Source organism: Epinephelus moara, chromosome 22, assembly GCF_006386435.1.
Source record: "Epinephelus moara isolate mb chromosome 22, YSFRI_EMoa_1.0, whole genome shotgun sequence".
Lineage (NCBI taxonomy): Eukaryota > Metazoa > Chordata > Actinopteri > Perciformes > Serranidae > Epinephelus > Epinephelus moara.
The window spans coordinates 42,260,370-42,274,908 of NC_065527.1; the positions used below are offsets into that span (position 1 = coordinate 42,260,370).

General features: G+C 41.9%; 1 protein-coding gene across 10 annotated transcripts in view; it reads left to right on the forward strand.

Moving 5' to 3' along the window:
• Positions 1 to 14,539, forward strand: part of macf1a (microtubule actin crosslinking factor 1a) — a 266,838-nt gene that overhangs the window by 71,433 nt on the left and 180,866 nt on the right. Inside the window, exon 1 of one of the 10 annotated variants that reach the window (XM_050034881.1) lies at positions 1,957 to 3,969. The exons of the other annotated variants lie outside the window; for them this stretch is intronic. Coding sequence (XP_049890838.1) covers positions 3,915 to 3,969 — 55 coding nt within the window. The 5' untranslated portion in view covers positions 1,957 to 3,914. Of the gene's footprint in view, positions 1 to 1,956; positions 3,970 to 14,539 lie in introns of those variants that run through there. 10 annotated transcript variants of the gene reach the window in all.

Genomic DNA, 14,539 nt, shown 5'->3' on the forward strand with positions numbered 1-14,539 from the left:
CATGTAGGAAACATCAGCAGAGATTGGACTCTAACAGCCTCTGTAGTTCTGTTATTTACTGTCTGTTTGTGTGTCTTACCTGCACACTTGCTGCTGTGTGCTGTTTCTCAGTCAAATATTTCCCCATGTACTCACAGTCTATTTTGGTTTAGTTATTTAAAAGTTAACTGTTAACACCTCTGGACCAGTTTACAGTGTGTTGCCCGGCGTGGCTCTTTAAATCCAGAGGAACTTGTGTGTAAAAGTTGGGGAAAAAAACACATCAGCAGGTAGCTGCTGTCCCGTTACTATGGTTACCAGTCACACCACCACCATCCTGTGGTCCGGTGTGTGACTGCCTGAGGAAAAGTGTATGAATCAGTGTTTCTCTGTGTGTGAGCAGTGTGTCCAGGGCTGCCTTTGATGAAGCGGGCCGCTGGTGACAGGGTCATGTGAAAGAGGAGACTCCCAGGGGAGCGTTCAGGATCGCTGAACAGTTTTCAGCATTTTTTTTTTTGTCAGGATTTCTCAACTTTAAAGAGTAGTTGAATAGACTTAGTTTGCTTTGAACTGCACCGCTTCTTTGTCTGGTCTGAGGTGTGTGTGGAGGATATTTTCATATGATGTTTTGCATACATGTAGTATTTATAGGAACTGTTTTCATATCTGTTCCTGAAATCCATGCATCGAGAGAACACACAAACAATGCTGGCTTGTGTGCATCTGTATCAGTTCAAATCCCCCTGAGTATTTTTCTTTCCTATACAAAGTCATTTGTGTGTATGTGTGTGTGTGTGTGTGTGTGTGTGTGTGTGAGTGTGTGAGTGAGTGAGTGAGGAAACAAAATGGATGAGGCAAATTGGAAGCTATCAACCTTTGAACTGTGGGTCAGGTCATTATCTGAGGTCATCTCATGTCCCCCTGGAGCTCTCACACACACACACACACACACACACACACACACACACACTTGATGTATCTGCCTTGATCAGTAATCATTCTCTCGTTAAACAGAAAATGCTGTTGGCTCTCCCGATCTCACAGCTATTAGCAACCAGCGCAGCAAGCTCCTCAGCCAAATTTCTGCTGTGTGTGAGTGAGTGAGTGTGTTTGTGTGTGTGTGTGTGTGTGTGTGTGTGTGTGTGTGTGTGTACTGAGGAATGTTTGGATGTGTGACAGGTTGTGTTTGGGTGTAAAAGTGTGTTTGTTAGGTTTGTGACAAGGAGAGAGAGATACATCTGAAATCTGAGAGATTTGTTTCAAGGAAAACCACCTTCTGTAAAAAACACCTTGACTCCTGTCAGGGTGCCATTGACACTGACATGACTGACATGACACTGCAGGTGAATGCAACAGTTAACCAAAACAAAACTGAAGAAGAATGCATGGATTGTTGGGAAGATTCCTCAATGGAAGATACATTTTTTGATGAAATGAAGAGAACCGAGAGAAATAGGACTAGCTGTGTTTGTTTAGCCACCACTGATTAGCTTCAGAAGAAAAGTTGCACATCCTTCATGTAGGAGGCAAAATGTGTATTTAACCTCTGTTGTTTATTATTTGTTAGGCTGCACACATTCTTTTTGTCACTTTCACTTCCGGTTGTAATTGGCACAGGTGTGGGTGTGGTTTCACATTATTTTTCCTGTTCTTTCACTGGCGTGACGGTTAGACGAAGAGGGTGAGTGTTGGCTCCGATATTTTCTGTTGACCTTCATCTCGTTTTGCTTTAGTTTGTCAGTTGTTTGTTTAATAAATGATCCCAAAAATTGCAACGTTGGACTTCTACATGGATTTCATTGAACGAGTCACAGTTATGAGTCAGACTCAGCCTCTTAGCGGCTTTTTAATTGATAGTAGTCACTACGCTCCAGTTTTATGGGGGTTTTAATTGTTGTGATTATTTTGTCTGTAAAATAATTAATCCTTTAGTTTACTCTAACAAGCAGCTAAAATACAGATCTGTTTTAATTCAATAGTCTATGGGATAATGGAGACACAAGCATTGGCGATGTTCTAACAAGCAAATGTTGCTAGCTACTGTCAATTCCAACATGGTTCATAAATTGTGTGTTGGTTGCATAATTGCAAAGTTGTTTGAGCACAGTTTTGGTTGATTTCCTGCTATACCAGTTCCTACTACTTGTTGGCGTCAGATCAAGACTGTGATCTCTGACAAGATATGAAAGCTTGAGCTCCTTTTATCTCTTCTCTTAAGCGTTTGGCCACAGTTTCCTGGTGTGAACTCAAGCAGAATCAAACCCTTATACCACCATTAGACTCCACTTCCAATGTCACTGCTTTTCTTCCACCATTTACACTACTTACACGTGGCCCTCAGATCCTGAAGTGCAGGATGCCGTTGCAAGTATTTTGAGTCAACCTGCTGGTTGTCATGGCACTAGACCTCATCTGGCCTAACTTGCCCTCTTAGCTGCATGTGTGTGTGTGTGTGTGTGTCCGTTACATGTTGAAAACCAGGTAATTATTTACCACGTGGTGTTTATTTTTTCATGAGGTAAAATAAAAGGGAGAGGACAGAGCTGATAAGACATGTATAGAGAGAGGGAGTGTGAGAAAGACTGTGCCCGAGCTGATTGACTGATCCTGATTCATTGTGTTTTAATGTATACTGATACATTCTTATGGTGCACACACTAGTGCTGAAATGATTGGTAGATTGAGTAGTGTAGGAGTTCATTGTTGTCCTTTATTAAGCAAAAATGGTAATTATTTGTGGTTGCAGATTTTCTACTTATCTTTCTCTTATGTCTTTGTAAATTAAATATCTGTGGGCTTTGGACCACTGGTTGGACAAAACGAGATTAAAAGAGCATTACTTTGTGCATAGGGGCATTTGTTAGTCTTTAATTGATTAATTGTAAAGATAATTGAGGGATTAATCAATATAACAAATATTTGCCAACCTAGCAGAGACTATGTGAGATCCCCTCATTTTTATCTGGTGCAGCACGGTGACTTAATTCTCCAAATTTACAGTAATAAGACAGTTTAGTGGCAGACAAGTGCAGAGGCGTACTGTCAGCTAAAATATTGACATTAGTAGAGGAACACATGCATGAGATGAGCAAGACGATGCAGTAAAATTAGAAAAAGGCAGAAAAGTGGGCGTTTGAGAAGCTTCTGCTCGTGTGCTGCTCTGTAATCAGCTCCAGTATGTTGATCCAGCAGGCAGCTGAAAGTCACACACACACACACACACACACACGAAGAAGACAATGTGAAGCAGACTGCATGACAAATGTGACAGTCAAACATTCATGCACAAACTCAACAACATACCACGCTACTTTGAAAAAAAAAAAAAAAAAAAAAGAAGCACAGCTGAGCTCTGAGTAATAAAACACGCCCCCTTTTAAAAAAAAAAAATTCCTTCTCATACACACGCTCACACTCACTCACTCTAGACGCAAGTGAAACACATGTTTCTGGCTCTGGCAGTGACATCACCCGCCTTGTGGTCAAAGTCCAGTTCCTCTATCCGGCTTAGAGCTGCTAACACACCAGTCAGTCAGTCAGTCAGCGCTACCGTAACCACTGACACTCGGCAGAGGGAAGACCGGTAGAAGAAGAAGAATAGAAGCGAGTAAGAGATGAGGGATTATCTACGTGATTAAGGATGGCTCTTCTTTGACAGCCTGGATCCAGCGGGCCGCACTGATCAACTGCAGCCTCCTTCTCCTCCCTCCTCCTTCTCCTCCCCCTCCTCTTCCCACTACCTGCTCTGTTTTCATTCTTACCACTTCACTTGTATCACTCTCCTTGTGGTTTCTAGTTCACTTTTCCACTCCATTTCTTTGCCACCATTTCTTACCAGTTTCCTGTACTGTCCCTCTACTTTTACTTAGTTATTTCTCTGTCTTTTCATTCCTCTGTCCCCCTCTCTCTTCCTCTCTTCTCTCTGGGAGGGAGGGATGAGTGCCACGGCTGCTTACAGGCAGTTCCTCCAGGATCTGGAGGAGAAAAGAGGTCGGTGCCAACTTAAACTTTGTCACCTTTCATTTACAAGTGGTTTTGAAGCCTGTGAAGACACTTTTATTAGTGTCTCCGAGGCTATCGGTGTTATAATGTGTTATAATGCAGGATCTTATCTTGTATTATCTCTGTTTAGAGGACTGTGGGTTGATAGCAGGAGAGTGACATGTTGCACGTGTGGATTGCTCACTAGTACTGTGAATCAGCGTAAACCAAACTATGGGTTGGGCTTTAAGGTGTCATACCTGCTCTTCAGGGATTCTTGTGCAACAAGGTAGCACAGTATGTTAGAAATGCTCTCACTCACACAACTTTGTTTCCACTGAAAAGGGTTAAAAATAGAACTTATAGCTGTGTCTTAGCTCCTGTGTGTAACATACTCCGTTGAGTTACTGTACTTGTCTGTGGCTTACATTAAGGTTAACTTCATGTATGTGTGTGTCTGTCTGTTTACCTACTGGGCTGCTGTGTGGCGCCGTGATAAGATGTGGGTCAGTAGAAGGACGAACGGCTGCCTCCTTTCATATTAGCCAACAACACTGGTGTCTGCTATCACCCTGAATGCAACACTTTTGGCTTTAAACTCTCAATTAGCTTCAGCAGCTAATTGTTAAATATTGGTAATTCTTTTATTAGCATTGGTTGTGGTGTTAATATTCCTCTGCCTTTTGTCATTGATGACATTTGATCCTAGTCGGATCTGGCAAGAAATCCAACATGTGCAAAACACACCCTCACACAAAGGAGAAAAGACACCAGCAGGATGGTGTGTTGAAGGATCAGGTGACGTTCAGGAGCAGGCAGGGATGCTTCGCTTCAGCAGCTGTTATCACAGCAGTCAGTAGAGCGTAGCATAAACCAGGCAAGAAGTTTGTCTCTGGCCTCTGGTGTCTGTCAGCTTCTTCTTGATATATCACATTTCTTAATACTTTGAATATGTTTTACATCTGTACACATTTAAAACACAAAGCCAGCATTTGTTTTCTGTATTTCAGTCTTGTTTGTAATGTAACTGACTGTGTTTGCTGTTGATGCAGATTGGATGCAACCTGAGTTGTAGCTCCGTAGTTTCAGACAGACTGAAACTAGAGTTAAACCCTTGGAATGAAAAGCAGATTAGCCTAATTCTAGATGGTGTGACTACATTCTTACTGTTGGATGGTAACGATACCTCAGTATATTATTTTTATCCCTCATAAATTATATACAATGCCATTTAATTGCAACACAGGACTCTTGATGGCAACTTTTTATTTCTTCGAGTAAAGGTTATTATCATTTACCATAAGATGATGAAGATGAGAGCTTACCAGACTTGACAGCCAACTTTGTCTGTGTGATATTTTCTCTACTTTCTTACGGGCAGAATCACTATGGCATCACTCTAACAACAACCATCACTACTAGGGAGACGATTTGAATTGTAGAGATATGTGAAACTGGCAAATTTGTCTATTTCTCTTTTCATTTTCGGCTGTAACTGTGGTGTTGAAAGATATATAGTTTCTGCTGTGCTTATTTTCCGTACTGTGTTACTTTGCTAGGGAAATTACTGAGAATGAAATGAGACACAAAGCTTACTTGTCAAAATGCTGCTCATTAATTCAGCCATGAGGAACAGGCTACAAGGTTTTCCCAAATCTTGACAGCGTAACGTCTCCAATTTATTTTGACTGAGACAAACTTTTGGTCTGCTCAGAGATCACCTCCCTTTTTAGAGGTCTAGTCCAGAGCATGTTTGCTCTGAGCATGTTTGCTCTTCGCGGATGGGAATCTGAAAAACCCCAACCCTTCTCCACTCGTTTTTTGTTACCCGACAGCACTATACAGAACAAGACTTAAACATTTACTCTTGATATCTCGTCCTGTTTGCTCAGCGTTGTTGAATTATATGTACACGACACAAGGTTTTCTACAGGGAAGTGATAGCAAACAAACATTGTGATTCGGTCTATAACAATTTCAACAGCATTTTGTTTGGATGAAATGTTTACAGCTTGGTAGCACATACTGTAAATCCAAGGTTTCCACGAGTGTTATAAAGTCTAAAATGGGCAACATGTCTTTACATATATACCCAGATATGGCACGTACACCATCCTGCCATAGCTGGCTTTTTGTTTTCTATTAGACGGACAATGATAAATCAATGTCTAAAGCATCAGAATCTACAAGCATTTTTTCGTTTTGCTCCACTGCTACAGCGTCAGTATGCTCCTTATTGCGACCTCTTTACAGTCGACTGTATTAGTCTGTACACCTTCTGGACACTTTTTCCCCCTCAATAACTGCTCCATCCCTTGGTTTGGCCTTAAAAGAGCTGCCTGCTCTTCATCTACCTTTTCTCACCATGCAAATGTGCACTGTTTTAGCATAAACGGGAAGCAGACACTCACTGTTTGTTTTTTGTCTTTTCTTCACCAAAACCCTTTCTCTACATAATTTAGGGCCATCGAGAAACCTCTCTGCAGTCGTCCAAATGTCAAGGCTACATTCAAATTTAAACACATGCTCTCCCCTTGGTCTTTGTCGAGTAGTTTTACTATGGCCATGGCCACACCTGCTGCTACTTGTGGTCTGGTGATATTATGTGGCACAGCACCCCCCTACTCTAACAGCTGCTCCGTCTGAGGCCTTACAGCAGAAGATGTCAGGCTGGGTTAGAATCACCTACAATCTCCCCTTAACCCCTTAAATTACAGCTGAGGTTAAACTTCTTAACCACTTTAAAAGCCAGTGGGGAAATGTCATCATCATGAATGTAATTAATTTATCAAACACTGGATAGCATGAGCTTAAGCACAAACCTATGTGCAAACACATTAAACCACTTTTGTGATTCGGAGTCTTACATACGCATGTAGTGTAAGATAAAAAACAACTTTTAAACTAGTGTTGTTGTTATGAGGTTTCTGTACAGCAACAGAGATGTGTGCACAGGTTTTTATCTTTCAGCTGGTGTAGTTCTTGGTCACACCTCAGAATAAACTTGTAACAGCACCATTGACTCCAATATTGTTTTGGTGATTGCCTCATGGTGCTTAGAGTTGTGTGACCACCCGTGGGGCTGCAGCCCCTCCACCATCTGCACACACTCATATCTCCTCCTTCACAGGCTTAACCTCAGCGAGGGGCTCAGGAGCCTATTTCACCTTTGAAATGAAAGAACAAGTGTACTTCTCTTGGCCGTCCATTGTTTCACTTTGCATTTATCTTCCCTCACCTGCCACAGGAGACTAATGGTCTGACGAATAGCTGTGTGGGGAATAAGTATGAATAGGTTTAAGGTTGCGGCTGACGGAGGATTTTGGTCACAATTTGTTTAAGGCGGAGTCGCTGTCAGCTTCTATTTTTATCTCTTATGAGGTATTCACTCTCTCTACCTGTTCACTGCAGTCACATGACGTGTGCTGCAACCTCTAAGGCTTGATTCATGTTTATCTGTGCGTGCCTCAGTTCACCATGTCCTTTCATGTTTTCTGTGCACCTTTGTGTTTCTGTGTCAGACCAGATCTGTGTCAATGCCCCCTGTACCAACAGCAGGGTTATGCTTTCAAGTTCATGAACCAAGGATCTCACTTGACTATGAAAGGCCTTTGTTTTCTGCCTTTTTGTAACTTGACATTTAAAAATACTGCTGATTAACTGCTAAGTCAATCACTGGAAAGTTAATCAAACAACTTTTTTGATTAAGGATTAATTGTTACAAGTCATTTGTCAAGAAGGAAATGCCAGAAATTCACTGATTACAGCTTCTGGAATATCAGTCTTAAATGTTCTGTTCTTTTTTTTAATTTTATTGTTTTGTATCATTCTTTTGGACTGTGTGCTGGACAAAACGAGGAATTTGAAGACTTTATCTTGGACTCTTGGAGGTTTTTCTCACAATTGTCCAACATTTTGCAGACTAAACAGTGAATCAAACAATTGTAATTATTCCTTAAAGGCAATCATTTAATTCTTTCTCTGGCTAATGACTTTCTCTATTGTGTCTCTGTTCTATTCTTTGACTTTATGAATGGAGAAGATGATGTGTGTGTGTGTGTGTGTGTGTGTGTGTGTGTGTGTGTGTGTGTGTGTGTGTGTGTGTGACAGTGAGTCATCCCATAAGGAGGTGTATATTTTTTCATTATTTATGTGTGTTTCCTCTGCAACTCAGAATTCCCCTTGCTGCTTATAGCCACCGTGACAACGCCTGGCTTTGAATCATTCCTCCTGCACTTACTCATACATTGACATAAACTCATACAGTCAGACTTATACCAACTTAAAGGTGGTTTTAGGCTTTTGGGGCACATCACACTCTGTAGACATACACATTTTTAATGTGGGTGTCTGTTGGAGAAAAGTTGAGGCCCTAACCTTAGCAGTGTTGGTGTGCTTTTTCTGTCATCATCATGTGTAATTTTTCACAAAACGCATATTTTTAAACCCTTCATATATGTTTGTATGTTAAAATATGGAGGTTTTATACTCGGGCTGAAGAGGCAGTCATTGTGGGTGAGAGGAAAGCCTGCTGAGCATGTTGGTGGCTCCACATCCAGGGGAGTGTGGACACTGGAGGACAGCCAGAAGCAGCACTCGGCCGTGGGCGCAGACCCTGCAGGCCTCCCGCTCTTTCTCTGGTTCCCAAACATGCTCTGCAGGGCCCTGACTTGACTCTCAGCCGCCTGGCTGTATCCCACAGCCCCCAAGCAGCCTCCAGCAAGCCCCACTGACCCAGGCTTTGCTCTGCTCCTCCGCCAGAGAACCAGAGGGAGTCCAGGTGGGCAGCGGGGTCCGTGTTCACGGCTGAGGGCCCTCATACGCCTTTCCTCCAGTGTCCACATACACCCTGGATGTGGAACTGTGCACTTAGTCATTTTTTTCTTAGATTTTGTGCCCCTGCTTTCCCTGCTATGATTGGACAAGCAACTTTTCGCACTCTAGCCAGGCACAATGGGATGCATCCCTCCCCTGTTCATCCAGACCATTCTTTCTAGCATCAGCCATTCACGTTTACCTCCTCTTTTGTTGCCGTTTTGGTAAATGTCAAACTAAATTAACCAAAAACATTCAGATTGATTTTTCCCTAATTAGAATGTAAAACTTGGCGGCCATGTGGTTCAGGTGACCAAAATGCTGCCTGACCAGAAGATATTTAAGTCCGGCCCGTACTGTCTGTCATGTTGTGCAGATGGTAGCGGACCAAACCCTCAGCCGTCATTACAGTTACATACAGGAGGCCTTTGTCTCCTGGAGCTCTCACCGGCCGCTCCCAGGCAGCAAAAATGGTAAAAACAGTAAGCTGCCATGTGTGGCTCAGTTTATAATAATCCAGTCATATGAGTGGTTTTTGACTTTGCTTTGAAGTTAACATTAACTCCATTGTTGTCTCTGCTGTCATGAGTTTGTCATGGGTATGAAGTTGTTTTAGAATTGGATTAACTTGGATTGGAAAGATGAACATGTGGATTATTATATTATACCTTTTTTTTCCTTTGCCTCAAAACAAAACATCTCGAGGCTTGAAAACATGTTTTTCTAAATGTTTCTGTCTGATGTGATTATTTTGTTGATGTCTGAATGGGATCACACTGAAGTGGTGCCATGCTACGAAAGTGATCTTAATGGGAGGGATGTGCTGGGATATTTGTGTGTTTCTAAGGAGGTGACAAGGGTTAGGACAGCTCAGACGTGTTTGGACGGGAGGTCCACCTGTGAAGCAGGGTGGGACAGCTGGCTGATGAGCATATGTGTTTCTGGAGACAATATAGAAGAGCACAGCAGGTAGATGAAGCCGGTGTGTGAGAGCGTGAGTGGGTGCTGAACAGTTAATTTGGGTCACTTAGCCTTGACTTCTCCTATTCCCCCCACCAACATTTTAATCCACCAGACTAATGCTGCTAAGCAACAAAGCCATGCTGTTACACAATGGCACAAGGATATAAACATTCTTGATGCCTAGTCCGTAAATAATAAAATCTAAACAATAAATTCCAAATACTTAAACATACACTCATCAAAAACATTAAGTACTAATCTACATTTTTTTAAAAATATTTCTCCTCCATTGTTGCTGTTGTTCAGCACTTGTCCACAGACGAAGTGACGGTTTGTCTCTGTGGTGGGCTTTTTGTCCCGCCCTAGTTTGATGCCCTCCTGCACACACACACACACACACACACACACACACACACAAGGAATACACACAGCTATACACACACCTCCCACTCACACATCATGTGCATCTCTTCACACTGTCTGCCACCTTGCTCTGAGGCCGGCACTTTTCAACTGCAGATATCATCCGAGCCATGAACGAGCCCATTACCAACATCCTCCTAAATTAGCTGTCAAAACAGACTGTCGGTCTGTCCACTTTCCATTTTCCATCTCCGTTACAGCATCTGCATCTGAATCCAGTGTAAAACCACAACACCCTAGATAGTCACAGAACACTCAAATCTGACGTCTCTCACCATCTGAAAGAACTCAGCGGTTTGTGTGAATATTTTGTTGGCTGCATTCCTTGTTTTATCTTAAGTAGTTTGTGCAAGGAAAACATTATCTTGACTATAATGCTTCAATTACTACTAATGGCTTTACCAGACTCAGGAGGTAAAACCACTGTACTCGGATAAAGGTGCCAGAATGTCCTAAAATAACTTGTGCATCTGAGTCAGCAGTTTAAATCAGTTAGTTAAGAAGCCATTGTTGGAGACGGTCTTTCTGGGATTTTGTGTTTGTGGCTGGACATAACGAATGGAGGCCAAGCCATCAAAGTCAAAGTGTCTTTAATGCTTTTTATTATTCATTAGATAAATAGGTTTCACATTTGACTCAGTGTGTGCTGAATGTTTTGAAAGTGTGTTGGAATTCACTGTTTTTTATTTTCCCAGTAACTTCTCCGTGAGAGAGCTGGACCACAAAACCACTAATTGTGTTACTGAAATATTAAAATATCTGCAGCCAGACATTGTGTCCGAGTCAGCTGAGTGTGAGAAGCTCTGAGCTCCAAAGTCACTTCACTCAGATGAATGATATAACAAATATGTAACAAAGTGCTTTTCGATGACCCAGAGAAATCATGCCCGTGTAACACTGAATCCAGACCTGCCTGTACCTTTTGTTAATGCAGATAATTGGTTCTGACTGGTGCTGAAAGAACAAGGTGTTACTTAACAAAGCAGTAGTAGCATTGCATTGTGTTGTGTCACGAGCAGACGAGTTGCCCGTCTGAACTTCAAAGCCTGTTGATCAGGTTACATAAACGTCTGGAGGCTGTTTGTTTCCAAGTTAGTATGAGACCGGCCAGAATTAGTCAGGGGAGGAGTTAGTGTAGTAGTCTGCATTTAACCTGAAAGGACAACACAGGTGCATTTTAAACCTCTCACCTTTTGTTGTTGTTATGATGATATACACATTTAAAGAGATCTGGCAGTTGCATATAAATCAAACATGATTTTATTTCCACTCATCTTATTTTACCCTTTTGGCAGAGGCCACTGGCATTACTAAAATGACACCAGGCACCCCTTTCGCGTTGTTTCCTGACGCAGAAGGGGTCGGCAGTCAGGTTAAAGCAATAAAACTACTTTGTTATGGCTCGGAAAAGATCACTGTTGATGTTTGTCATGTGAGATGACTCACGTAAGGGGTCAGCGGTTAGGTTTAACAACAACAAAACTACTTCAATGCGGTTAGGAAAAGATTGCTGATGCTCCAAAAAAACACTTGGCTTCGAGTGACACAAACACAGCGGTAAGAAGGGGTCAGTGGTCGGCTTTAACCAAATCACTTGGTTATGGTTAGGAAAAATTGTGGATGTTACCAAAAAACACCCGGCTTTGACTGGCACAGATGCAGCAGTAAGAAGGGGTTGGGGGTTAAGTCTAGAAAACAAAAAGACTTGGTTATGGCAAGGAAAAGATGGCAGATGTGACCAAAAAACATCTGGCTTTAAGTGCCACTAATGCAGCGCTAAGAAGGGGGTCTGTGGTTAGATTCAGGCAACAAAACTACTTGATTATGGTTAGAAAAAGATTGCAGATGTCACCAAAAAATACCCAGCTTTGGGTGCTACAAACATGACAGCGTGTCGTTTAAAACACCCGGCTTTGACTGCCATAAATGCCACAACTGATGTTGTTTGTTGGTCTTGAATACTGATTTGCTGGTGTTTGTTAGGCCAGCCCACCCTGAGTGGACTTTTACACTCTTTAAACTGCGTCTGTTGCTCTGCGCGTGTTCTAATGAAGTGGATGTTTTTACACTGGCGTGGGTGGAAAACCCAGTGCGTCTCACATGGACACTAAAGGTGCCACCGACATCATTATAGTGATGCCGGGGACACTGCCCAAGTGGCGCATTTTGATGCTCTGGTGGTGAGACCAGGCTGGATAAATGGAGGCAGAATGGTTAGAAAAGACAGCGTAACTAAGCCATCAAGTTTATTTTTTATTTTCTGTCACTTCCTCAGCAACCTCTCAGTTTATCTCTCTGTTTCTAATCTCAGAGCAGTGGGCTGGCCTGCTGTAATAAGGCAGTATCGTGTGACTCAGTCATCAAATACTGTGACAGGTTTAATGGTCACACGGGGGGAGATGAGGCAGAACCTTTATGGCACTAAAGCACAACTGCCCATTTTTATGTGCATTAAAAGAAATAGCGATAATATATCCAGTCATCCAGTGATATCCATTTAACAATAGCATATTGAATGCTTAATATGCCAGTCTTTAATATAGGCCTTTCGGTAGATGTGACCTGAATGCCTGAATGGACAAGGCTGCTCGTGCTAATAAATTAGTTTTTAAAGGGGCTGACTGGAGTTATATTTGGAAGGTAAATGGAGGAGATGTGTCGGTTTTATGTGTCAGTGTGTGAAGGGGCAGCTATGAGGCTCTGACTCAAACAATGAGATTACCAAAGCACAAAAATAATTCAGCCAAATTTCAAAAATGATTTTAAAACAGTTAAATCATAATTCCAGTCATGATCTTGTATCCGTTCAGCTACTGCTTTAATTTTGTTCTACGTCATGAAAATCTTATGTAAGCTTGTGAAACAGAAACCTAAATTGACGACACAATAGCTTCATTGAATATTAATCAGTTTGCTCTGCAGTTGTTGAAAATTAGGTTTTAAAAATGTCATGTTAAGCTGTTGATATGTTTATTGAATCTTGTAATACTGACAAAGGGTGTACATTTTATTTTACCTTACTATCAGTTACGAAAAAAGAGTGTGAGACATAATTACCATGTGATAAATGTTTTAACCTTCATGGGAAATCTTCTAACCTATAAAATCAGCGACCAAGCATCCTAACGCTGAGTTAGTTTTAGTGTTAACATCTAAGTTTTACTGTTGACATCTAAATTTTGGGTCACCCTCCTGCCCAGCATCCGTCACAAACACTCACACATGCAGACACTTTTCCAGTAGCAGTCACCCAGATGTGTTGAGTCCGATAAGCCTTCTCTCATGTTTATCAGCATCACAGCAGTGGGGGAGTGGCCTCACCGTTGCCACACTAACAGTGTTTACTGCGATGCGTGTAAACCTGTGGAGGTATATCTGTGTGACACCAGCAACCGTTAAGGGCTCCTCAGAACCCCACAATGCTGCTGGTAGGACTGTAGCGCCCTCCGTAGGATAGATCAATTGATTTGTTGTATTGAGGTCAATGGAATGATGAAGATGCAGTCCAACATCTAACGTTTATCTTAAGAGATGTTGAGAATGTTTTATTGCATCCACATGTGAGCGTTTTGTCAACACTTTATCACCAACTCTCCCCCCATGTCTGAAAGGCACTATCGTTATAGTTTTGACTCTCTAACCACAACCCCCTCGTTGCACTGACAGGGCTATAATCACGCAGGATAGAGTACAGTTTGTACATGTAATTACCGCATGTGTGTGGGGTATTGATGTGAGCTGTGTGACACCGTGACTGCAGGGTGTAGGCGAGGGAACAAGACGGTGAAAAAGGAGGGGAGGAGCAGAGGGAAGAGAAGATTGGAGGGAAATAAAGGAGAGAAATGTATAGGAGATTTTACCTTTAAAAAGAGGAGTGAAGGATGAAGCAGCACAGCAGCGTTGTGGTTAGAGAGAGTTTTCACCTGTTGACTGTCACATATCCAGAGCAAGTTTCTGTTTGTCCCTGTCAACATTCACTTGAGCAAATCACTGAATCCTCACTTTCCCGATGAAATTAAAAGCTCAAAGCAAGTAAAGAGAAATAGGAAGTAGTGTCAGAGTTAACTGTGCAACACTCTGCCACTAACACTGCACTCATACTGTACATTCCAACTTCTTCTCATGTAACTCTTTGCTAAAAAAGTAAATAAGCACTTGCCGAAAATGTCAAACTACTCACTAAACAAGTCAAGACAAGGTAACAGATTTAATTATATATGACAGCCACTTTTCCAATTTAAACACACACACAAAAAAAAACTAGATTGACAAGTTCTCTCCTCCCCTCAGCTTTCCCCTGACTTAAACTCATTTTTCTGCCTTTTTCATCTAAATAATAAGCTTTATTATTATGTGTTTGATAAGAGATGAGAGAACA